Source organism: Pygocentrus nattereri, chromosome 17 (assembly GCF_015220715.1).
Source record: "Pygocentrus nattereri isolate fPygNat1 chromosome 17, fPygNat1.pri, whole genome shotgun sequence".
Lineage (NCBI taxonomy): Eukaryota > Metazoa > Chordata > Actinopteri > Characiformes > Serrasalmidae > Pygocentrus > Pygocentrus nattereri.
The window spans coordinates 10,981,261-11,006,867 of record NC_051227.1 but is presented as its reverse complement, the minus strand read 5'-3'; the positions used below and the strand labels follow the sequence as shown (position 1 = coordinate 11,006,867).

Here is a 25,607-nt window from a genome sequence, read left to right as displayed (position 1 = left end):
CTCTCTCTGTCTGTCTCACTTTCTTTCTCTCTCTCTCTCTTATCTCTCTCTGTCTCTCTCTCTCTCTTATCTCTCTCTCTCTCCATCTCTGTTTCTGTCTATCTCTCTCCCCCTGTCTCTCTCGCTGTCTGTCTGTCTCTCCGTCTGTCTCTCTCTCATCTCTCCATCTCTGTCTCTGTTTCTGTCTGTCTGTCTGTCTGTCTCTCCATCTGTCTCTCTCTCTCATCTCTCTCCATCTCTGTCTCTGTTTCTGTCTCTCTCTCTCTCGTACGTGTGCACTGAGGTGGGCGGGGTTGTGCGGGCTGCCAATCACTCATAGTGTCCCTGGTTACGCGAGCGCGCGCCTGCGCGAGTCTCACCGCTGTTCTCTCCCAAACAGCAGCAGTGCCGCGAGCACGGCGACCCTGTCGGTCTTCTGCGTCACCGCCGCCGACCCGCTCAGCCCCGCCGCGGAGCTCCGCCGCTCGGATCGGGCAGAGAAAACAGCGTCAGCAGCGCCTGAACAGCGCGGCGCTCGGACCGCGGAGCCGCGGCTGCTCGAGACGCGCCGCTTCGGACTTCGTTTGGCGGGGAAAAGAGAAGCGAAGCAGCCGCTCGCGCCGCTTCCCGGCCAGTCGAACCTAAGTCTGAGTTGTTTCTGCTCGTTTTCCCGCGGTTCCGCAGATCAGACGGTAACCGGACCGAACAAACTCGGTCCGGCCGTCTTTTGACCCACGAGCGAACTTTATCCTCTTCTGCGCGCCCTCGGGATCCGGTCTCTCGGGAGCGCGCGCCCCTCGCTCGCTCGCTCCAGCAGACGGGAGCGCGCCGCGGTCAGCCACCATGTCCGGGGAGGAGGTGCTGATCCCGGACGACAGGGCCTTCAGCAGCTTCAAGAGCGAGTGCTGCTCGGACGAGGGCTGGAGCCTCACCTACAACAAGGCGGGCATCACCGTCTGGATCCAGATCCTGGAAGAAGAGAAGTCCCTGCATAAGATTAAGGTGAGTAGACCTCCTCCTGGGGTCCTGGACGTCCAGCAACCTGCAGAGTTCGGTATGAAGCCTCTTCCCTGAAATTAATAGTATGGGCCTGGTGGTCTCCAAACCTCCACCTGTATCCTCCACCAGTCTGTAGAGTTTAGTCTTTACAGTAGTCACTGAGATTAATGAGTAGACGTTGGGCTGTTTTGCCACCAAACCTCCTCCTGGAGATCCACCAACCTGTAGAGATCAGAATGAGATCTGTTCCCTGAAATCAAGGAATATAGGTTGGGCTTGGTGGTCTCCAAACATTGATCTGTAGCCTAATTACTGAGATTAATGAGTACATCCTGGGCGTGAGTCACCACCAAACCTCCTCCTGGAGATCCACCAACCAATATGAACCATATTCCCTGAAATCAATGAGTATAACATGGGCTTGCTGGTCACCAAACCTCTTGTTGTAGCTTTACCTGAGTATGGCTTGGATTTGGTGGTCTCCGAACCTCCACCTGTATCTTCACCAACCTGTAGAGTTCAATCTTTGCCCTAGTCACTGAGATTAGAGTACAGCATTGGGTCAGTGGTCACCAAACCCAGAAATCCAGCATCCAGTACAGTTGAGCATGTGGCATGAAGTGATTGTAGTACAGGATCGCTGATCACCAGACACTCTGGGGATCCACCAACCTGTAGGATTTCAATGTGGACCATATTCCATGTAGTGAATGAGTAGAACATGGTGGTCACCAAGCCTCCCTCTGGAAGTCCTAATCTCCTAGGTTAATAGTGTGTCAGAGTGTAGCGTGGACTCAGTGGCCACCAAAATAAGATTTCTACGAAAACGAACACAGGCGAAAATCTGTGGTGCCACCAAGGTGACGAGTTAATATATGGAGGCCTCAAGTTTCTCGTGGTGGTAAATGAGCATATTCAGGCTACACATTAATATATTGAGCCCATCTATGAGAAACTTAACTCATGGCCTCAGTATATTAACTCAAGGCCACACCTTATTAAAAGGAATCACTGTGTTGCCGTGGAGGCTCTGTAAAAATCAAACATTTGGCCGAAATAAATGAATAAATAAATACATAATTAACATTGATTAACGTCCAGTCAGCTCCTTTTTACTGTGTAGTATTTGCTGTTGGTTGTTGTTTATATTCTCAGTGCATTTCAGGCTTTTTTTAATGGTGCATCCAGGAGTTCAGAGCTGTTGAAGCGATACCCATGATGCATTCAGTACAGCGTATTCTGACATTCCTGGACACGGGTTGAGTTTCAAATTAAACTGCAGTGTCGGTGGTGAATCACCTCTGAAAATCCTTTTCAATCTAGGCTTGGGCTTAATCTCCATCCAGGAAACTGGTCCTGCCAGATTTCTTTCATCTACCTGCAGAGTTTGAAGCATAATCCCTAAAACTATGGGGAATGAGTGGGCTGGTGTTCACTGATCCTTATCCTGGAGATCGACCTTTATGGCAGAGCTCGCCTGATCCATCTGTCCAGGCTTTTAAGACCTTGACTGGTTGGATTAGATGTGTTTAGTATGAGATGGACCTGACCTTACAGGAAGATGACGGCTGGCTTCTGGAGAACCATCTGCTTGTAGAATTCAGTATAAGCCTTTTTTTAAATGACTGCGTACTGATTTTCTGGAATGTGCGACAAGTACACGATGGTGTGGCACAGAGGTTATGCGTCAGGCTCCGGCTGCACCGTAGCTCAGGTCAGCGGTCACTAAGGATGTAATGTTGGCAATACAGGTCCAAAAATCCAAACAGAATTGGGACTTGGTGGATCAGGTTACCTTCTCCACCTGTTTTAGTCTAGGGATGGCGTTGAACTCAAAGGGGGTGGCTTGCTGACCAATGGGCCAAGTCTATTTTGCATTAGTGTTACCTTAATTTTGGGGAATAGGTTTCAGACTAAGCAAATAAAACAAATAAGCAAAGTAGGCAGGTTTCTAATAAAGATGTATCCAAATTATAAGTAATACAAATTCAAAAGGGTTTGTGGAGTTGGGGTTTGGGTAACTTTCTGGAAGATCAAATCAAACGTCTTCATAACTTTCATATTTCATAAGCTCCTTTCAGAAGCTGGACGTCGTATGAGGCTGTTGCTCTTCTCTCCAGTCTAATAGACGGTGCTGTCATTTTAAACCCTTATAATAAAAGAAGCTAAACTCAGTTTGTTTTTCTACTGAAAGTCGACCCGATTTTCCCCAAATCTGGGTTCTAAACTATAAACAGACGGCGTCTCTTCAGTGATCTGCTCTGGAAACGTTACTTTTATAAAACAACACAAAGAGCGTCTGAGATTTTTGGCTTTCAGCAGGAAATTGTGAGCGTATAGTGATATGTGGAGATCATAAAACACACGTTCTGTTCATTTGAGGGGCTTTTAAAATAAATAAATAAATAAAATGTACATTTATTTCATGCACTTACTGAATAATTTGCCTTACGAATTGGTCATTTAAATTCAGATGGACAAACCAAAACACTCCCTGCAGAATAAGAGGTTAAATTTTGGTGAAGTTTGTTATTGGGCTGTCTAGATGTCCAGAATACAGAAACTTGGAGTTTCATTTTAAACATACAGATTGGCTTCAAGCGTACAGCTAGACTTTTCGCCTTGTTCGCCGTGTTCTCAGCCTCGTGTGTTTTCAGGACAAACGAGACCGTTGAGTTTTATAGCAGCGCCCGTGTTTACCTGGCGACGCGCATCCTGGTCTGCGGTGGCTTTACCGACCAGGTGTGTTGACACGGGAGTGTTTGCAGAGAGAGGGAGGGCGAGAGACAGGCAGACAGACAGACAGGTGCATCATCTTCACTTGAACACTGTGTTTCCTGCTCTTGTTTCTGGAGAAGTCGGTCAGGTTTGTAAGTTCGCTGCTTTAGAACTGCAGTGGTGCTTTTACATCAGATAGGCTTCAGATACTAAGGACATTGACAGCTGGCCAAATATATTTTGTTCCATTTTAAGAAATATAACAAATCTTATGTAGCTACAGATGAACAAGCGCACGGTGCATAACTTGGCATGCAATATCACCGTTTCCCAGGAATGGGCTATAGATGAGCAGCCCCCCTCATGAGTACTGACAGCCACCCAATACCCATTTTATATCGTGTTTATATTGATTTTATTTCTTAAATCCCTGGACGTGTGTTCGTTGCTTCAGCTCAGGGCTTTAGGTCTGACCCTCTATTTTAAACGAATTCTCATCTGAAAGCCTCTAATAAGAATACTCATGGCTTATATGATGTCCAGGTGATGGTCTAGAAATATTTTTTGCCATTTGTTTCCAGAGAGATGCTCCACAGCTTATATGATATGAACATGGTGTGTTGTGAAAGGTGTAAGGGTGATGACAGCATAGCCTCAGGAAGTAGGGGCGCTGGGGGGCTGCAGCAGCCCTGCCAGCACAGGAAACCTGCTAAGCCAAAAAACTAGAAAAGGAAATCATGAACGAGCTTGAACGAGGTGGTTGCTATATCATCCCAGGTGATTGCTAAGGAGTTAATTGGCCATGGTTGCTATATTATCCCAGGTGGTTGCTATATCATTCCAGCTGGTTGCTGAGAAGTTACTGGACCATGGCTGTATCATCCCAGGTGGTTGCTAAGCTGTTGGATGTGCTGTTGCTGTATCATCCCAGGTGGTTGCTAAGGAGTTACTAGGGTGTTGCTGTGCTATCCCAGGTGGTTGCTATATCATCCCAGGTGATTGCTAAGGAGTTAATTGGCCATGGTTGCTATATCATCCCAGGTGGTTGCTATATCATTCCAACTGGTTGCTGAGTAGTTACTGGGCCATGGCTGTATCATCCCAGGTGGTTGCTACAGCCTACAGAAATAAAGTGTGCGTTCACAATCATAAGTGTAGTGTTTTCCATTCTAGATTACTAAACAAGTCGAGACAGGTGTGCGATCATTGAGGTGTTCAGCGAGTGCAGTGCTAATTGGTGGAATATGAGCTTCCTTTTACCGGTTAGCTAAAATAGCCTAATAGCTCCAGGGTAACCTTCAGACGCCAAATACGTCTTGACTGATCAATCACATGATCAATAGCTGGCAGATCTGCTTGTTTACCCTCAGCAGGGACTGAGTGAGGTGTTGTGTTGAGAACAGGGAAAGCACTAAGAAGCAGCAGTACAGGACCCAGATTGGGAAATCCTGTGTTGTGGAAGCGCAGTGTGGCAGCCAGGATGCGTCATTGGCGGTGTGCTGGTTATCGGCGTGGCCAGGCGGCGCGCTTATCCGAGTGTAAACAAGAGCTGCTGACAGAAGTTTACTTTCCATCACTGCTGGGACGAAATGTCACCTGCCGGAATCCTGACGTCAGCACTGCAGAGGGGAAAGAAGAGGGATGGTGGGTAACTGCCACGCATTCACACAGAGTGGTATTAATGTTGAAAGGAGGCATTAAACTGTTAATTTACGAAGCCGTCGTGCTGAGGAGCGAGAGGATTACGAGGACGGGAAAGTCCAGGAAGAAGCCAGCCAACACGTTCCTGTCCAGTAACTCGACTAATGCTCATTTACAAATGAGTCACTTATTACTGTGACTTTAATTATTCAGCACCTATTGACTGTGTTGTGATCTGTTGACTGTCATGGCCACTTGTTATCACGTCTGTTGTAATTGAGATATTATTGTGCGTTTCCCCGTATCTGTAGTCTTGATTTGGCTGTATATTAGGGTTGTTTGGTTCTAAAAACTCTGAGTCAACTCTGATTCAGAGTCAATTCAAATTTAAGACCCAGGAAAGGAGATCAAAGTAAAAAGTACAGCATTAAATTAGACTGTGTGAATAGTGGTGGTCTTGACATTAGGCCAGGAAGCTTTTAAAAAAAATTAGCACAACATATTCTGGTTACAAATATCATGATTATTGATCATATTGTCCCCCACCCAAAAAAAATAAAAACAGAAATATGCACTGTCTATCGGCTTTGACCTGCTCTCTGTTCTGTTTTAGTCCTTTTCTTCAGTGTTAACTGTTTTAATGAAATGTTCACATATTAAACGACATAATGTGGAGTAGGCGGTATCTTCTGAGAGCCTGTCATTGTAATAAATGTTACTGCCAATACGTGCGTTCATGAGCTTCTTTGCAACCGATTTGGGAAACTTGTGTGCTAACAGCACTCCCTGCTTTAGACTGTGATTTCCAAAATTGTTCCCGTTTGCTTTCCACATTAAAAACATGGCGTTTTCCTTCCTACTGCAGCAGAATAATCCAGCAAAACACTGGGACACAAACTGTGCAGAAAATGCTGCACATCAGCCAAAGACGAGGATCAGAGAAACTTTCTCTTCAGGTTAGAGTTAATTTGGCTGCCCTACATGAACTTCGTCATTTTAGCTTGTTTTTGTTCTGCAGCGAGTCTCTTCGAGGTGAGCTGCCGAAGTGTGTCGGCCTCGTTTTCGAGTCCATTCATGTAAAGTAAATCAAGAGGTATCTGTGCGGTGCTTAGGATTCCTCCCACTGATCAAAAACGTGCATTGGAGATACTAAAGTGAGCATGAGCGTGAGCGTGCGCGTGAGTGTGCGCCTGCGTGCGAGTGTGAGTCTCTCTGCCCTGTGATGGACTGTCCAGAGTGTATCCTGCCTTCCTCCCAGTGACTAGTGGGATAGGCCCCGCACCCCCCACGACCCAGGAGGATAATTCTCTCTCAGTGCTTTTACCAAAACGGTGATTATCGCCTTTTACACATTGCCTTCGGGTTACTTGTCAATCATCTCATGTTGTCATGTCACCCAGGCATGTTGTCTGACCTCAGCTGATCCTCAGGGGCACAAGATGTCACCTTAAATATATAATCTATTTGACTCTGGGGGGCTGCTTCCTACGCCTGCTGTTCAGCCTGCATTTACCCTTCCATATGAATGTGCTGTGCTTTAAATGTCTTTATATTCAAAGTGGCCTTAAGAAGGTACTTTCAGCATTATATGCCTGCAGAAACGCTGTTCTTTTTTCCACTGCGTGACATTGCTAAGCTTCTGTACGTGGTATATTTGCGCTGGCTCGTCCAGGTGCTGCTCCAGTGTCCTCGTTCCCACGATAGCCGCTTGTTGTAACCTGGTCTGTGAGACTTGCAGAGAAAGGGTACGAGTAAATAAGCTGTTATTTGAGATGGTTTGAATAGACAGTACAGAACCCTCTTATTTGTCGGCTCAGAGCGCTGATCTGCCCGGATCTTAAAGGCCTGTGGAAAAATACACATCGCCTCAGCTCAGGGTTTTTGGTTTGACCCTCTGTTTTAAATGGCTTCCCAAATGAAGTCTGGTCCAGGTCTGGTCTGAAAGCCTCTAATAATAATAGTCATGGGTCGAATGACATGAATAATGACCTAGGATTAGTTTTAGCCATTCATTTCCAGAGAATCCGTCCAAAGTGTTGTTCACATCAGCTTATATGACATCTGAACTGCTATGCTCACCACACGCCAGACTGCTGCGATGTTCTATGTCTGTGTGATATAGCACTGATCTGCATAGTTGATTAACATAGCCACAGGAAGTAGTGGTGCTGGGGGGCTGCAGCAACTCCTGCCAGCACAGGAAACCTGTGAAACCAAAAAAGTCTAAATAAAAAGTAGAAGAGCACAGACCAACACATTCTAACGTTGGCTTCACGACGCTGTTGCTGGGAAATGCCACGCACTTACTAGGCCATTGCTGCGGTATCCCAGGTGGTTGTTAAGATGTTGCTAGGCTATCGCTGTGAAATCCACGCTGGCTGCTAAGGTGTCGCTGGGCTCTTCCTGTATTATCCCAGGCAGTTGCTACAGAGTTTGAGGGAACGCTGTATGGAAACTGTTTGTGCGATCGGTTCCAAAATCACAAGCCTGCTGTTCCAGTATTGGCTCTGCTATTCTACCAAATTCTGTGCTTCTATCTCGAAATTTGCAAACAGAAAAGAATAATATAATAAAGACCAGTAAGTTGGGCTGCTGTTGTGTGCTTTATATGGTGCTTTTGCTGAACAGTATTCTCATTAGATGGGCTGCTTATTGCCACTGATGGCATTAAGCAGAAATGAATGATTCCGTGGCCCCGTCAGCACATAAGAGACGACGGAGCGACACCTTTTACTCACTGTGTAGACCCCACAGCTGAAAAGTTTTACTCCAAGCGGCCAACAAGGCTACTTTGAGTGGTTTCTCTGTGCCGACTAATCGGATGCATGTGCAGGCAAGCCTTTAATGACCATGAACGGCAAGTAGGCCAAGTTCTGATTACATGAATCCAAGTTATGACACATCCAGCCGTTAGTAAAAGGCACTGTGTTTACTGGTAATGGATAAGACCATCAGTTCATTATCAATTCGTTATCATCCCACCTTCCTGCAGTTGTGGATGACGGTCGTTTTGCTGCCATCACCAGCGCGTCTGAGAGAGTCGACGGTTTTCACAGCCTCTCTTTATTAACTGTAACCATCTCTGCTTCCACACACGTTGTTGGGCCAAAGGCAATGTTTTGAGACCGACGTCGCCGCACCAAAGAGACGTGTTTGTCCTGATCAGACGATACTATTTATAGGTATGTGTCCTCAAGCAATGAAATATGATGACGAGGTTTTAAAAAAAGCACTTGCATGTACAGATTTCTTTTCCCCCAAGAATCCGTCACAATTCTTTGAGATGGAAATGGTCATCTATAGTGGTTTGAGGCAAAATTGTTTGTTGTAGACTGATTTATTTACAGTGCTGGTGATGGGAATCAGGTGTTGTGATGCCTTAAAGACAAATATAGCCATTTATCTATCCAGAATGACCAGACAATGTGCCTCTCATGTACAAACCCCGCAAAAGCTGGGACAGTATGGGAGATGCTAATAAAGATGGAAAGCAGTGATGATTAAATATTAATAGTATTAATAACGCAATCCAAAACAATGTATTTACTGCTTTGCCTCATGAACATAGTTTTCTATTTAAATATACTCATTCTAGATTTGATGCCTTCAGCACAATCCAGACAAATGTTTACCACTGTGTTGCATCACCTTTCCTTTACCAGCACTAGATATTAGTTTGGAGCCCGAAGACCGAAACTGATCCGCTGTTGAAAGTACCATTTTTTTTTTTTTTTTTTTTTTTGCCATTCTACCGCCGTGCAGCCGTACAGGGCGTTTGTTGTATTTTGAGCTCAGTAAGGTGCACATTTTGAACAGGAGGCAGTTCTGGACTGCAGGACGGCCGGTTTAGCACCCGCACTCTGATTGCGCAGCCGTGCTGTTGTAACACCAGCAGGATGTGGTTTGGTGTTGTCAGGTTGATAAAAGCATGGACATCACTGAAAAACGGCTCCTAGAAGGCGGCATATGTTGCTCTTAGACGTGTTCGGCGTTAGTGGTGCTGTCAGAGATATGCAGATTACCCCTACATGGTACTCCTATAGCATGATGGGTACGGGCTTCTTTAAATGCTGATAACATTTACTGACCAGGAGAATTAGACAAGGCTTCTTCCTGTTTGTATTTTCCTGTTCTACCTTAAGTGGTGCAGTTGTTGCATTCCAGTGCCTGAGGTGTTGTAATAATAACTGCTGCGCCCTTTAAGGTGGAGCGGGAATATTCGAGACAGAAGCTGATGAATAGGAAGCGGACTTTTCAGATTTTTCAAATCTCAGATTTTCTGCATGTGGTGGTGTTTTGTGCTGTGGCCGTTTTCCCGAATTGCATTTTAAAAAATCGCAATATATTGACTCGTAATCTCTGTATTGTGATGCGATTCCAGGCTGAGGAGCATGCTGGATCGCTTGCTGATGCATTTTGGGGTGAAGTGGCGAACCTCGACTCCTCCTCACTCAGAGGATTAGGCCTTCACTGGATGCTCCAAGCATCACTGCATCACCTGTTTAAGATGGTTTATAACATTTCAGTGTTCCTAGTCTTACCCTCCCCTGTCCTAACATTTTTGGAATGTGTTGCAGGCATTCATTTTAGAATAGAGTGTGTTTACGAAGGAGCCATGAAGCTGAAAGGATAAAGGATACAGGTTGAAGTGGATTTCTGAATCGCTGCTTGTTGTTATTTGTAATTGTAAATCGACGTCTTGGACATCAGGCTGGAGATTTGTATCCAGGGCATATGGTGCACTGTACCTGCGTCACTCTCAGACCCTGTGGTGCAGCGAGTGTGTAGCATTAAATAGACGGTAAACAGGAAAAATGTGAATTTAAATAGACTCTGATCACTAATTGTAAAAATAAACACTAATTATAGAAAACTATAAATATATCAGGTCCTGAAATGAACACTAAAGTGATATAAGGCACATACAGATTAAGGTCTGTGGGTATAAATAGTGCAGATACAGACAGTCGTGCAATAGTGTAGTAACTTTCTGTGCAGGAGCTTTTAGGAGCACTTGGTGGACGTCTGGTTCCTATCACTACCACTGTTCAGTGTTCAAAACCCTCAGATTGAATCATTTTATTAAGCGGAAATTTTGAGACACCGGTGGAATTCCCCTAACTGTACGCTGGCTGTTCTTCCTCATGCTGCGACACCCTTGCTGCCACCTAAGAAGGTGAGCTAGTCTCCCCCTCGTTAACCGATTGTTCGTGTATCTTTAGGAATACTTTGTTGAAATGCACGTCCCAGGTTCTGTATTAAAAGATGGGAAAGCGTCTGATAAGATGGAATTCCAGGATTGAACTGTGGAATTAGCCTCAGTTCCCACAGCGGAGGTGAAAACTGTAGTGGAGGTTGCTCTCCTGCTCTCCCTCCTGAGGCATCTCTCACGCTCTCGTCCTCCTTCTGTAAGGGATCAGTTCCGTGATGAGGAAGTCCAGAAAGATGCTCCGTAGGCGCTGAAAGGAGGATGTAGCTCTAGGCGTTCCTCTATTCATTCACTCCCTCTGTCGCACTGCTGTGGGGGGCTTGATGGTGAGTAATCTTTACGCTCTTGTAAGCGATTTTTGGCTCCTGTTTTAGGCCATTAGGCATGGAGGAACCATCACAGGGCATGATGACGTGCGAGCGTTTGGTGCAGGTCTGCTCTGTGCTGAGGGCTGTAGTACGAGCAGACCTTCCCATTAAATCAGATGCGTCTGTGCTCTCTCTGCTCACCCCTAATGAGGGCAGGTGGTGCAAACACAGAGAAAAGGAGGCCAGATAGACAAACGAGTCTTTCTGCCGTTCTCTATCTGTTTCTGTCTGTTTGATATGAAAATGAAGGCTTGGCCTGTGGAGCTCTGGGACAAACTTATAAGGGCTCTTTTACATCAAGTGGCAGTTAGCTGTGCAAACAGTTTGTTACCCTCAGTACAGTCTTTCCTCGCCACACACCCCTTTCAGAACCCCTTCGGCATTGATATGCAAATGTACTCGCTGGAAAATGAGCTGACCAGCTCGACCTGCCTGGACGATAGACATATAACCATTTTCTATATCATTCAGTTATTATTAGCAATTATGTATGTTCTCTAATGCTGAGCAGATTTTTTTTAAAACAGCGGAGCAAACTAACACTCAAATATAATACAGCATTTAGTTCCGGCCACGCAAGCTGATTGGTTGAGAAGTGTTTCACCATAACATCGCTGTAGGAGACGCTCGAGCCATTTCAATGTTCTTCACTTCTTACTTTGCCACAAACAGAAAACGGACACTGTCAAGATCACATCTGACCGACAGCCGATTTGGTCCGACTCTGAAGACGAGACGACACTAAATTCCCAAACTGTCGTCACCACTGAGCAGCTTTTCAGTCGGCAGCTGTGACAGAAGAACAGCTGAACAACCTGGAATCAGCCAGAAATGAACCCAACACCATTGGCCAAACTAAACAGGCTGTAAGAAGCTTTACAGACCGGCTGGAACAAAACAACATTAATACTGATCTGGAAAAAACTGACCAAACTGAGCTGAACCTGATATTGGGTCAGTTTTATGGCTCAGTACTTCAGAAGGCGGGGCTTACAGCAGACTGAGCAGCAAGTGGGCGGAGCTCGTTAAGCTGCTCATTAAGGAGCTATAATTTGGAGGAAGGAACTGAACATTAAAACATATTAAACGCCGCGTTCACGGCCAGTTTATTCATCTCTTACTGTATTTATTTAACTGCTATATTAAAGCAGTAGAACACTCGAGGAGTGAGTTATCACCAATAATATCATGGCTGTGAGGATCTACGGCCACCAAATCACAGCCGGGATCTTATTTCAGGATAATCACATTCCCTCTCGGATTCCACTGCTGAAGCATCTTTACTAGAGCTGTGTCTTGGCAAGAACCTGGCAGTACTGGGGTTAAGATTCAGTATAATGTGATGCTGTAAGTTAAGTGATACTTTTTTTAATCCCACAAATGGGGAAATTTCACCTCCGCATTTAACCCATCCGTGAAGTGAAACACCACATACACACTAGTGAACACACACACTAGGGGGCAGTGAGCACACTTGCCCGGAGCGGTGGGCAGCTCTATCCACGGCGCCCGGTGAGCAGTTGGGGGTTAGGTGTCTTGCTCAAGGACACCTCAGTCATGGACTGTCGGCACTGGGGATCAAACCGGCGGCCTTCCGGTCACAGGGCTGGTTCCCTAACCTCCAGCCCACGACTGGCCCCAAACGATAAGCAGTGCTGGTCTGAGTGTCTGCAGTTCAGCCGTCAGTGGCAGCCTTACTAGTCAGCTTGCTTGTGCTGATGTTAGCGGTGCACCTTAGTGGAAGAGTCTAATGGCTGAAAATGGATTACAACACTGCCATCTAGCAGTCGGCAGTTTAAACGCAGCACACAAGGAGCCGCGAGTCTGCAGCGAACGTTTGCGTGAAAAACCAATACTGAGCTGTTCAGAATCGATACAGTGTCACGAAACACACGTTGCCATACTGATGTGTATCGACACCCCTAATGAAGTGTGTAAATGTTGTCTTGGTCATGACGTCCACCGAGGAGAGGTCATGTCAGGAGAGATTTAGCATTCTCTCATTTATTTAAGCTGAATAAAAGGTGAGGGGGAGACGAGAAGGCAAGAATCCAGCATTTTTGCCCATGATGACGGTACGTTTTGTAATATTTGCATTGCTGATTTTTTTTTTTTTTTTTTTTTTTTTTTTTTTTTTTTTTTTATCGTTATTTTTTTGAAGTACACTCATCAGGCATAACATTGTGAGCACCTCCTTGTTTCTACACTCATTGTCCATTTTATCAGCATCACTTACTGTATAGCTACACTTTGTAGTTACCTGCTCTGTGAGGTCCATAGGGGTCCTGATCACTGAAGAACAGGGTAACAGAGTATCAGAGAAACAGATTAGCCATTTACAGTGGAAAAGGAAAGTTCAAACGAGAAGCTGGAGACTTTAGTCTCATGAGAAATGGAAACTGATCTTTTGAGGGAAGGTTCCTGCTGGAGATGTGAGAAAAGCAGCTATAGCTGAGCAGAAGCTGAAAGCAGAGCAGAGTAAGTCTGTGTTATTGTTGATATACATTTTCAGTCTATACTGGGACATCAGCACACGCTGAGGCTCATTAACAGCAGAGGTAGGAAAATGGACATAAAGGACACAATGGCTCTTCTTAGCGTTCGGGTTGCCGACCCCCGTGTTAAATGCACTGCGTTCGTGTACCTGCCCAGGTAAATCAAACCTTTTGGATCGTTGTAGATGATGAAATAACTCAGGATGAGGCAGCACAGAAGCGGCAAAGTGCCTTTTGTCTCATATGATGTCATCATGTTCACTCAGGGCTCATCACCACCATCGAGCCACATCAAAGCAGAGGTTTGTGTTTTTGTGGTGGTATTGTGTTTGAGTGAGAGAGAGAGAGCAGCGAGAGAGCGAGAAAGTTGTGGTGTGCTTTGTAAGTGTTTTAGGTTGCTTGCAGTTTTGTGTGTGTGTGTGTGTGTGTGTGTCTCTGTCTCTGCATGTATGTGTGTGTCTCTGTCTCTGCATGTATGTGTGTGTCTCTGTCTCTGCATGTATGTGTGTGTCTCTGTCTCTGCATGTATGTGTGTGTCTCTGTCTCTGCGTGTGTGTGTTTCTGTCTCTGTGTGTGTGTCTCTGTCTCTGTGTGTGTCTCTGTCTCTGCGTGTGTGTGTTTCTGTCTCTGTGTGTGTGTCTCTGTCTCTGTGTGTCTCTGTCTCTCTCTGTGTGTGTGTGTGTGTGTCTCTGTCTCTCTCTGTGTGTGTGTGTGTCTGTTTCTCTGTGTGTGTGTGTGTGTCTCTGTCTCTGTGTGTGTGTGTGTCTCTGTCTCTGTGTGTGTGTGTGTCTCTGTCTCTCTGTGTGTGTGTGTGTCTCTGTCTCTCTGTGTGTGTGTGTGTCTCTGTCTCTGCGTGTGTGTCTCTGTCTCTGCGTGTGTGTGTGTCTCTGTCTCTGCGTGTGTGTGTGTCTCTGTCTCTGCGTGTGTGTCTGTGTCTCTGTCTCTGCGTGTGTGTGTTTGTCTCTGTCTCTGCGCGTGTGAGTGTCTGTCTCTGTGTGTGTGAGTGTGTGGGCTCTCTCTGCTGACCTGCGTCCTCCTCGGGGAAACGTCAGTAAAGAACAGTAACATGCAGAGTGCCGACGCCGGAGAAACTCCTCTACTGAAGCAGAGAGGAGGATAAAGACAGCAGAGAAGATCAGGCTTCACTCAGCGCGTCTGTGAATGTATAGATTAACGTCTCCTCTGAAGCCCTACAGGATGCATTAGTCACAGCGCTGAGAGCACTGTGTCATCAGTGAGGCGATCTTTAGGTCAAAGCTATAGTTCAACCCAAATCCATCGTGCCTCATTCACTCCCTTACCCCAAGCACACAGCCGAGACGTGTCTGCTGTCTGAAGTGTTTCGTCAGATTTGTGCTGGTATTCCTTCATTCAGAAACAGGCTGATTCAAAAAGATTAATCCGATTTCAGAATGTTTGATTTCTCTTGTAAATCATTACAGATCAGTGCAGTGAGCTGTAAACGGTTTAAATGAGCATAAAGTTTATGTAACTGTACAAGTATAATTAATAATAATAACTTAATAATCCGATAACTGCAGAAAATCAGATTTTGTCAGTGATCTGATCAGTGCGTTTACATGCGCTTAATAATCTGATGGGGAAAGTTCAGGTCTACAGGAGTTGGACGGTAATCAGATTTTTGTGTCACAACCAGTCAATAAACTCACAGAAGAAGACGTGATGTAAACCTAACATGAAGCTTCATACCACTGCTTATTTTTAAATATCCCTCCACTTCACCTGATAACATGAACAAACATCATCTAGAAGATGAAAATTATTATTATTAATATATTATTTCGTGTTTGGTTTCCACGCCACTGCAGCAGTGTGTTGCTGCGTCTCGAGACATCCACCGTCTGATCTCGCGTATGATCAGACTGAGAAATCGGAAAGAAATCAGAGTAAGAGCTCACAGCACTGAGAAATCTGATTACTGAGCCTCTTTGTCTGATTTCTTATTCGGATCTCTGGATCGGAGTGTGGTGTTAACACGACCATTTGAATAATCAGATAACTGCGGAAATCTGAATATGATCGGATTATTGAGTGCATGTATACACACTCGCGTCTTGGCGTCGCCGCCACTGGTGCGTTCAAATTCGCTGAACGTAGGAGAACATTTGCAGACAGTTTCCTGTTTGCTTGGAGTTCCGCTAATCATTTTAATCATTAAACTTGATTAAACCCCAGACTCCCATCTATATGTGGCACTGTCCACTGATCCCAGCGCCCAGGATGCATGTTAATGACGGTTAATGGGGCCTAATAGTCCTGCTTATGTAATTCTGACACTGTATGACTTGTTATCTACAGCAGTGGACAGAAGTAGGGAGCACAGCTAAAAGCAGTGGCATTAGCCAACCTGACACCTGAAGTTTCTCTGTGACCGATTTGATTAGATTGGAGTTGGGAGACGTTGCGTCTGCTGTAGTCTTGCTTTAAATAACGTTTTCCTTCTCGTTGCCCCTCCCCGCCCCTCCCCTCCCCTCCCGCTCTGCATGTCTGTGCCTCTTGCTGCTTTTTAGTGTGTTTGTGCTTGAGTAAGACTGTTTAGACCCCTGTGAAGCTCATTGCCTCGTAACTGCCATACCCACTCCCTTCGCTGCAGTGATGCCTCCCTAGAGGGATCCGGAGCGATCCATTCCGTACACGCCCCCCCCCGTGCTCTTGCTTGGTTTGATCCAGATCTGTTGTCTCCTGAGCAGTGATGGTGTCGTGATAACAGTCATAACTGTATTTCCCCACAATGCGCAGGTGTTTTCTCTGGAAGGTCTCTGGTGTAACCGTGCTGATTGAAGGGTCCTGCGGCTTCCTCTGACCATCCAGTTCATTTACATGTGCCCCTTTTTAAACACAATTCCTGGGATAAAAATACTGACCTGAGTTCAGCGAAAGCAGAATCCTCTCTGAGGCGTCCACCTTAGGTCTAAAATTGTCCAGTGAGCTGGGACTCTCCACTGCAATACAATGTCTGACTCCCAAAGCTGGCCTTATCTTTTATTTGATTTATTACAGGCTTAAGTTAATGAACAGTATTAGGATTCAGGATTAAATGTCAAAAGCTCTTGCCCTAATTACCAGCTCCTAGTCTTAGAAAAGGCCAGATGGATATAAATTTAAAAATGCGCATCTAATTTTTACTTCTTTTTGATTTCATATGATCGTGCTGGTCCTTTTAAAACCCTGCGAGTCTTGTATGATTACCTTTGTTTTTTAATTGTTAGTTTTGTCAGAAGCGAGAGTTGAGAGCCTTAAGTGGCCAACAGAAAATGATCCAATGAGTTCCTTTCCTGTGGTATCTAAGTAGATACCACAGTGATACCATAGTGGTTGGTTAGTGTAGTGGGTAACATCTCTGCCTTCTACGCTGTAGACTGAGGTTCAATCCCCTGCTGGGCAAACACCCTACACTATTCCAGTAAGGGTCCTTGGGCAAGACTCCTAACACCACCTTCACCTGTGTATCAATCAAAACTGTAAGTTGCTCTGGATAAGAGCATCTGCCAAATACTGTAAATGTAAATGTAGATACAACCCAGTGATCTCTCCAATTGGTTAGGCCTTCAGGAGCTGAACTGAAGGTCTAACATGTTACACTCCCTAACAGTGGTATTAGGTAGTGGCAGTGGAATCATGTTTGGATTTCCAGTGGAACCACTTTTGGTTGTAAATATGTCACTGACTGCAAATGTGAGCAGTAGTCTATCCAAGTTTCAGTCAATTGGAAAACAATAGTGGCTCCAATCTGGAGGATTTTTACTTTTACAGGAGAAGGGAAAAGCTTTACTTTCAGTGCGAGTCAGTGGAAACAGACAAGTCATTTTGGGCCATTTCTCTTTGGGTCCTTTCACCATGACGTTTACCCACAGTGTAAAGGGCTTTAGGCATTTTCAAATGATCTTAAACATTGAAAAACAACAGAAAATGGAGATGTGAGGTTTTGTTCCGACGGCAGTGAAACACGAGGTAAAATTGGGTTAATGGCTTTTAGAAGCTTTAACTGTCCATGCCTAAATTAGAGTTATCGTGCTGGTGTCTCCACCCCTCCCCTCTCTGGCACTGAGAATTGACATTTAAGGCCCAAACCAGAGGCCTAGCTTTAACGGTCGTGGTTGTCCACTGCCTAATAACAGGACAGGACAGCTAAGCATCCATCTGTGGCATCACACAGCGCACCTGTAGCCTTCTATACATATTAAATATGGAATTGAATATGGCTCCATCACTCTCTAACGAGAACCGCAGGCTACGTTAACAGTAGTATGTAGGCTAACTTTACAAGGCCGTATTATTTTAACTGAAAGTGCTTGACAGGCTGTTAAAGTGTGATTCACACTTTGGCTGTGAGTTTCTGACTGTTTCTGGTGCGTATAGGCCGGTGCTTCCTTGTGGTAGTAGCCATTATGGGAGATCTTCTCTTGTTTATCTGCCACCGTGGCCAGAAATGATCGCCCCCTTCTCTGCAGTACTATTTACAGTCAGCAATGACTTGAGGGTGCGATCAAGGGATGTTCACACAAGCTCACTAGCCTAATTTATTGCTTAGTGTTTCTTACCCAGAAAGCCCTGAGTGAGTAAGTGTGGGTGACTGCTGATGTTTGGTTTTGTCGTCTGAGCTCGACGGCTGTAAAAGCCAGAGCAGAGGTGCCGGCGCTCTGCTCAGCAGCTCTGTGAAGGAGGCGGCACGTCAGCGCCGCTCGCGTGAGTGATTGTGACTGATATGATGGATGTTTGCGTTCTGAACCACAGCACTGCAGGACGAGTGAGGCCTTCTGGCAAAACATAACTGATGAGGACGCACCCGATGCTGTGTGCCGTGGGCCTGAGAGTGGCATGATCTGTGGCATTGAATGTCCACAGTGGTCTGCAGTGGCCAGAATGAAACGAGAAGCATATCTCAGTTGGATCAGAGACGTGCTCCTCCCGTGGTGTAAAGGAGGAACCTAGAGAACCTGCAGGTGCTCCTTGTGGGGAGCAGAAGTCTAAACACGCAGATTAATGGGATTGGGCCTCATTCACTAATATGAGCTTTATTTGTCTTCAGTGTGTTCTTAAGAGAGACCCTAAGAAAACGGTCTATGTCAGGTTCATGTCGTGATCTTAAAGCGCAGAACTGTTCTCACCTTTGTGTGTAGGTTCTGTTCTTACCCAAGTACCAAATAAGAAAACACTGGTGAGTCAGAATCTTTGTGGAAACTACACAAGTTGGTTTTAAGAAGAAATGTCTTCTTGGGCGTGGCTGGTGAATGGGCCCATTTTTCAGCCAAAACACATTTGGTATCTGAATTTTTTTGTTTTTTTTTGTTTTGCTTGTTTCTGGAGTTACGAGGCAAATGTATTTAACAGCTAATGGAAATGTGCACCTCACCAGTTAACATCATGCAGACTGCATGACTAAATCATAAGACACGAACGCCTGTCGAGTTGCGTAATCTCAACTTCGTTTACGTGGCCTCTGGTACTGTATGACGAACAGAAATGGATACAAGTGTGTTGCTTAGCTGCAGACAGTTGCAGCCATCATAAAACACCTGAATTGTTTGTGCTTTATTTTTATAAATAAGTCAGGCTGAGTGATGTGGAAGGAACATCATAATTCCAGACGTTTTCATGATACGTTTTTCTGCAGTGCTGCCTGAGCAGGCGTGAGTAACACTGTGCTGCAGCTATGAGGCTTTCTCGACCGGCCAATCGAGCGACGCTACACCTCAAGGTTGCCTGGGCTGGTGGTCTGAATGACCTTATGCCGTAGTTATTGAGGCTGACTGAGCGACGCTACACTGCAGTTAGGAGGCCTCCCAGGCAGAGAAACAGTGGTTCTAAGACCCGCTAAGTGACTCTGTACTCCCGTCCCTGTTAGCTGAGGAACTGTGTGAACGTAGTGGTTTGTTTTGTTTTATTGATGATTGTGTATTTTATTAGTTCTATAAAGCATCCTTGGGTTTCGGAAAGGTGCTGTGAAAATGTAACTTCTCTGTCGTTCTATAGTAAAAGTGTTCTGCAGTAAAAAAAAAAACAGAAAATTTTTGTCTCAGACAAAATTGAACAGAAATGACCAGCTCAGTGGAATCACTGCATTCCAGCCAGACCTACAGAGCTGTGGGATGGTTCACAGGCCAGGAGCAGGACTCGCCACAGCAGTTAGCGTGCGCTTATATTCACAGCCAGTGCACAACCAGCCGCCCAGCTAGCGATGAGTCATAAATAATTACATAACATTGATCGTGCCGTGAAATGGCAGGTCTGCTGCTTTCCTTCACAGTGCAGTGAAAGTCGGGGTCTCTAGGCTGCGCATATATGTACAGGATGATGTTCATTTTCTGTAGAAATGTTTTTGATGGAGATGACGGCGCTGCAGTTCAGCGAGTAACGAGCGCAGTAATTTCAAGACGAGCGCTGGGAAGCAGCCTCCTACACAGCTCTGTATGTGTGGGTGGTTTGAAGACATGTCAGATTCTCCTTAAGGACTCTGGGCTTTCCCCAGCCCACACACACACACACACACACACACACACATCTGTCCTCCCACTCATGGTGACTTTTGCCTGCTGAAGGAAATCCCACTCTCTTTTCTCCCTCTTCTCTTCAGCCAGACTGTGCTGTTCTTGTTTTGGAGTCTTCTCAGTAGATGAAGCATATGCTTTGTTTACCAGTAGGCCTGTCGGAATCATTACGTAATCGCCTCATCACAATTATTTTTGTTCACGTTCATTTGAGCAATTTCAATTATTTTCCACAGCTGTTAGCTTTCATGGGCTTATGTTTACGCTGCGACCGACAGTGTGAATTGGGTGCGTTTTCTTCTGTTGAGTCGAATGAGATTCAAAACGTGCTTGGCGATTAAAAACGCGCACGGGTTTCCACATGCAACACTTGTGTAGGTGTGTCAGTTTCAACCATATTAATAACAATAGGACTTCTTAATTTGCATGCTAAAATGTATGTCTTCACACCATAGAGCCAAATGCTTCTCAGGGCTGTACTGTGCTGTACTGAGACCGATTAGGTTTTCTTTTTCCATGTGCTGTACTGCTAAATCAGAACCAGGAAATACTCAAGAAAACCATGCAGAAAAGTGGCCAACTGCTAACAGCCTTGTAGCCACACATACACCATAAAACACGTCACCTGATGATATGCTCTCTCAGAACGACAGCAACTCAGCCACGAAGTGGTCGGCCACATAAAATGACAGAGCGGGGTCAGCGGATCCTGAGGGGCATAGTGCACAGAGGTCACCGACTTTCTGCAGAGTCAATCACTACAGACCTCCAGACTTCATGTGGCCTTACATCACCTTACATCACCAAGCGCAATGCAAAGCGTTGAATGCAGTGGTGTAAAGCGCCACCACTGGACTCGAGCAGTGGAGACGTGTTTTCTGGAGTGACCAATCATGCTTCTCCATCTGGAAATCCGATGGACGAGTCGTGGTTTGGCGGTTGCCAGGAGACGGTACTTGTCTGACTGCATTGTGCCGAGTGTAAAGTTTGGTGGAGGGGGGATTATGGTGTGGGGTTGTTTTTCAGAAGTTGGGCTCGGCCCCTTAGTTCCAGTGAAAGGAACTCTTAAAGCTTCAGCACCAAGAGATTTTGGACAATTTCATGCTCCCAGCTTTGTGGGAACAGTTTGGGGACGGCCCCTTCCTGTTCCAACATGACTGCGCACCAGTGCACAAAGCAGGTCCATAAAGACATGGATGAGCCAGTTTGGTGTGGAAGAACTTGACTGGCCTGCACAGAGTCCTGACCTCAACCTGATCGAACACGTTTGGGTTGAATTAGAGTGGAGACTGTGAGCCAGGCCTTCTAGTCCGACATCAGTGTCTGACTTCACAAATGCACTTCTGGAAGAACGGTCAAAAATTCCCATAAACACTCCTAACCCTTGTGGAAAGCCTTCCCAGAAGAGTTGAAGCTGTTAAGCTAGCCAGGAGGAAAGAGCCAGTTAGCATTAGCTTAGCTAAGAGGCTACAGCTGCAGACACCTCAGAACATGTTTAATCGTAGCTTTCTGTCCCTCCAACACTGCCGCTCCGCTTCGCTTGCCTGGGGTCGGGTCATCATCATCTAAACTCGTGTCGGTAAAGCCTGCGTCGGTCAGAATCAAACCTGTTCAGTGGTCAGCAGAGCTGGAAGTGAAATGACGCAGGATGCTGACGCACAGTACCGACATCAGCGTTGAGCCGCGTTACATCATCCTACCCAGCGGTCCCAAGGCCCTGAGCACGGTTAGCTCATTGTGTTGAGGAAACCGCGCTGAGCAAGGCTTTCTAAGCCCCCCTCCTCCGTACGGAACCTGCTTGGCCCTGCAGTGAAAAATCCGCATGTGAAAATTTTTGTCCATTTTTATTTTTTCCATCACGGCAGTTTCAAATTTCATGATGAATGGACCAAAAACACCTCTTTACATTAATGTGCCTTAAAGTTAAGTGCAGGTGCTGTTCTAGAGATGCAGGTTTTCCTCCAGACAGCGAGGATGTGTAAATACAGATGGTCTGACTTGCAGCCCTGCCTCAGTTTTATTCTGGCATCTTTATTAATGCTGTAAAAAAATGATTGATCTGGATCCGTTCGGGAGCCCTTTTTCTCTGGTAGGCAGCGCCACAGCTTACCGATTGTTTTTTGAAAGCTCTGCAGTGGTTTTAAACACTGTGTCCGCTCACTGTCCACTCTATTGCCTTGTTGGTCCACCTTATAGATGTAAAGTCAGAGACGACAGCTCATCTGCTCATCAGCTCATCAGTTTGTGTTGGTCATCCTCTAGTTTTTTATCAGGGGTCACAGATGCTGCCCACAGGACACTGCTGGCTGGATGTTTTTGGTTGGTGGACTATTCTCAGTCCAGCTGCAGCACTGAGGTGTTTAAAAACTCCAGCAGCACTGTGGTGTCTGATCCACTCAGACCAGCACAACACACACTAACACACCGTGTTACTGCAGTGCTGAGAATGAGCCACCACCCAAATAGTACCTGCTCTGTGAGGGTCCATGGGGGTCCTGACCACTGAAGAACAGGGTAACAGAGTATCAGAGATACAGATGGACTACAGTCTGTAACTGTAGAACTACAAAGTGCAGCTATACAGTAAGTGGAGCTGATAAAATGGACAATGAGCATAGAAACAAGGAGGTGGTCAGAATGTTATGCCTGGTGTGTGTGTGTGTGTGTGTGTGTGTATGTATGTATAAATAACACACACACTGCATTTATTAAATATGAGTGCACCACTTACCAGTGAGAGCATGAGGAAGGATGTAATAGCGAGAGTGAGTGAGGGCGTGAAGGACAAAGTAGACTTAAATCTCTATGGTCAGTTTGTCACAGCTGTGTGCTGGACATGTAACGTTAACTCTCATTTGCATTGGAGCTCGTGGCCATGCTTGCATGTGGTTTGCATGGCCTCACTGTACAGTAGTAGTACAGTGGAAAGATACTTTACAGATACTTTTGGACCACATTGCTGCCATCAAATTCAAAATATGCTTATATTTTTCAAAAACCAGTTCCTCGGTTTTAGCATTTGATGTGCTGTCTCTGAAACGTGTTCAGTTGAATATAGGGTTTAAATGATTTGCACATCTTTGCATTTCGTTGGAAAGGGGGTCGTACTTTAAAGAACCATCCATTGAAAGTCATTTTTCTATAGCATTGCTTCGAAGAACCCTTTTGGATGCTGGATCCTGGGAAGGGAAAGGGAATCCAGTGGATCTATCTAGTGATGGAGCAATGCAAACACTTTTGGTCGCGTTTCTAAGGAAAACCTTTGACAACAATGGTGTTACGACACTATAGACACTCAAATATACAATAAACTCTCAGAAATGAAGGCACTAAACCGTCACTGGGGTGGTTCCCTCAAGGCTCCGTCTCAGTCCCTTCAGTCAGGGAACGTAACTGAACCATAATCCACTGAAATGATATGTTCTAAGCTGGACTGACTCCACACACCCCGCCTCGCCTCCAGGCTTTTATTCTACTGCTCTGCTTTAAAACATTCGGTTATGAAAAGGAACAAATACCAACTTTTCACCTGGAGAAACTGAATTAAGCTTCACAATCAGACCTTAAACCCACTGCTGGAGCTTTGAGGGAACATTTACACTGTTTGAACTTCGATGAAGGAGAAATGGACCTAAACAGAACCTTAATTTCTGACTGTGTGTGTGTGTGTGTGTGTGTGTGTGTGTGTGTGTGTGTAACAGTATGAATCCAGCTTGGAGCAGCCGGTAGATGGACTAGCTCTGGGTTTACTCTAAGGCAGTATTGTAAACATATAACACCTGACTGGAGTTCTAACGAAGCCCTTTATCTTTCAGGCCTCACCATGACCGAGACTTGGCCATGACTTTGTCAGCTGATAACATTCCTGTTTAACACGGTGACACTGGATACAGGCCAAAAGCATGCAGTCGACTAAATATGGCCAGTCAAATTGGTGGATATCATTAAAAAAACAGTATCACAAACAGGCAGTCGCTTCAGTCCGAGTCACAGCTGTGGCTCTTTCATCTGGAGCTGAAGAGGTTCGAGTACGTTTGACCTTTTCCTTTTGATCTAGCAAATCGAACGGCGAGGTCATGACTTCGTCATGTGGTCAGTGATGACTGATGAGCCTGTTATTGGTTTTTCTTGCTCATTTTGCCCACATAAAACAGCTTTTTGTTTCCTGAACAGTCCAGACTTTTACGATGAAGCGAAGGTTAAACATGGGCTCTCTGGTTTCAGAACACCTGGCAAAAAAACTCTCAAACAATATATCCGCGGAGGAAAAGTAAGGTCTTCGTTTCTCACTGATGGCTTTCCGACCACTACACATCATGTTGAGTTGTCTTTATTTAATGGGGAAATTTTGGTGTTGCAGGTGGTTGTTAGGAATTTTATATTCTTTATAACTTAATCCGTTTTTTTATCTCCTAGTTTTCACTTCTTTTTTCGTTTGACTTTCCATTTTCTCAGGCAAATGAATTATCTTGTATCTAATTTTAGAAATATATCCTCAAAAATGAATAACTTGCGCTTGACCTTCTCGACTCTAAGGGCATTTTTTTTATTTCCTATATTCGCCTTTAAAGGAATTTGCATACGACCTAATATCCACGTACTATATATATTAAAATGTGCAGACCAGTCTCTGCTCTCTGTAATGAGGCACTCTGACCTGGAGCACTGAGCACAAAGGGATATGAAATCTGGTTGTGGAAATTCTTAACATCGCTTGTGAAAACGCTTGAAATGAGCTTAACAAAGTGTTGGCTTCAGAAAAGTAACGGAATATATGAATAAAAACGTAAATAAATAAACTTTTTCCACACCACGCGGTTCTGAGGCGACTGAATGAAAAATTGTTTTTGATGTGATGGGTCAGTCCTTGGTGATTATGCATTGGTCAGTTTCATGAAAAACATAGACAGATCTTAATGATATTAATAGAAACACTGAGAAACATCTAATTTGATACGCTGGCGCGTTCGTTGACTCCAAAAGGTTAATGTCTGTTTTTTGGAAATTAAGTAATTTGTGCACAAAACTGCCTTCATGAAAAGATACATTAGTGTCACACATTCCTTTGTAGCTCATTAATCCCCAGCGCAGATGAGCAGTTTGTGTAAACACTCAACACCAGTCTATAACAGACCCACCAATGAGATCTCGCCAGGTTAGCGTTAGTTAAGACTGGCGTCTGAAGTCAACACTGATTTGTCTAAACGGGAGATCAGCAACTCAAATGTGAGGAAGAGCCATTTCATCCTTTCAAAAAAATCGGTCCACATTGGGAGCCACAACATTTGTCTCAGTATGTGCTGATGTGCCTGTATAGACTAAAAAATCCAATGAAAACTCGCTCACTTTGCTCTGCTTTAAGCTTCAGACCAGCTATAGCTGCTTTTCTCGTATCTCCAGCAGGAAATGTTTCCCAAAAGTGAAGCAGTTTCTTGTGAAATGTCTCATTTGTGAAGCTGAAGTTGCTTCTCATTCACCGGCTTCTTGCTCAAATTGTCCTGTTCCACCTTAAATGGTGTCTGACGCACCAGAATGTAAGTGTGCACCATTTAAGGTGGAACGAGAGAATTTGAACAAGAAGCTGCTTCAGCCTTGTGACTTTTTGGTGTTTCAGTTTATCGTTGCAGATTTAACGTATCAGGAAACCAGCTGGACTGATAATAAACACTAATAAGTTCATTCATCGATG

At 45.1% G+C, this 25,607-nt stretch overlaps 1 protein-coding gene across 1 annotated transcript in view; it reads left to right on the top strand.

Annotated features, from left to right (window-relative positions):
* Positions 1 to 342: 342 nt before the first annotated feature.
* stard10 (StAR-related lipid transfer (START) domain containing 10) overlaps positions 343 to 25,607 on the top strand; it is a 46,738-nt gene continuing 21,473 nt past the window's right edge. The window contains exon 1 of the mRNA XM_017687993.2: positions 343 to 981. Within this exon, the coding sequence (XP_017543482.1) occupies positions 823 to 981 (159 nt within the window). The 5' untranslated portion in view covers positions 343 to 822. The remainder of the gene's footprint in view (positions 982 to 25,607) is intronic.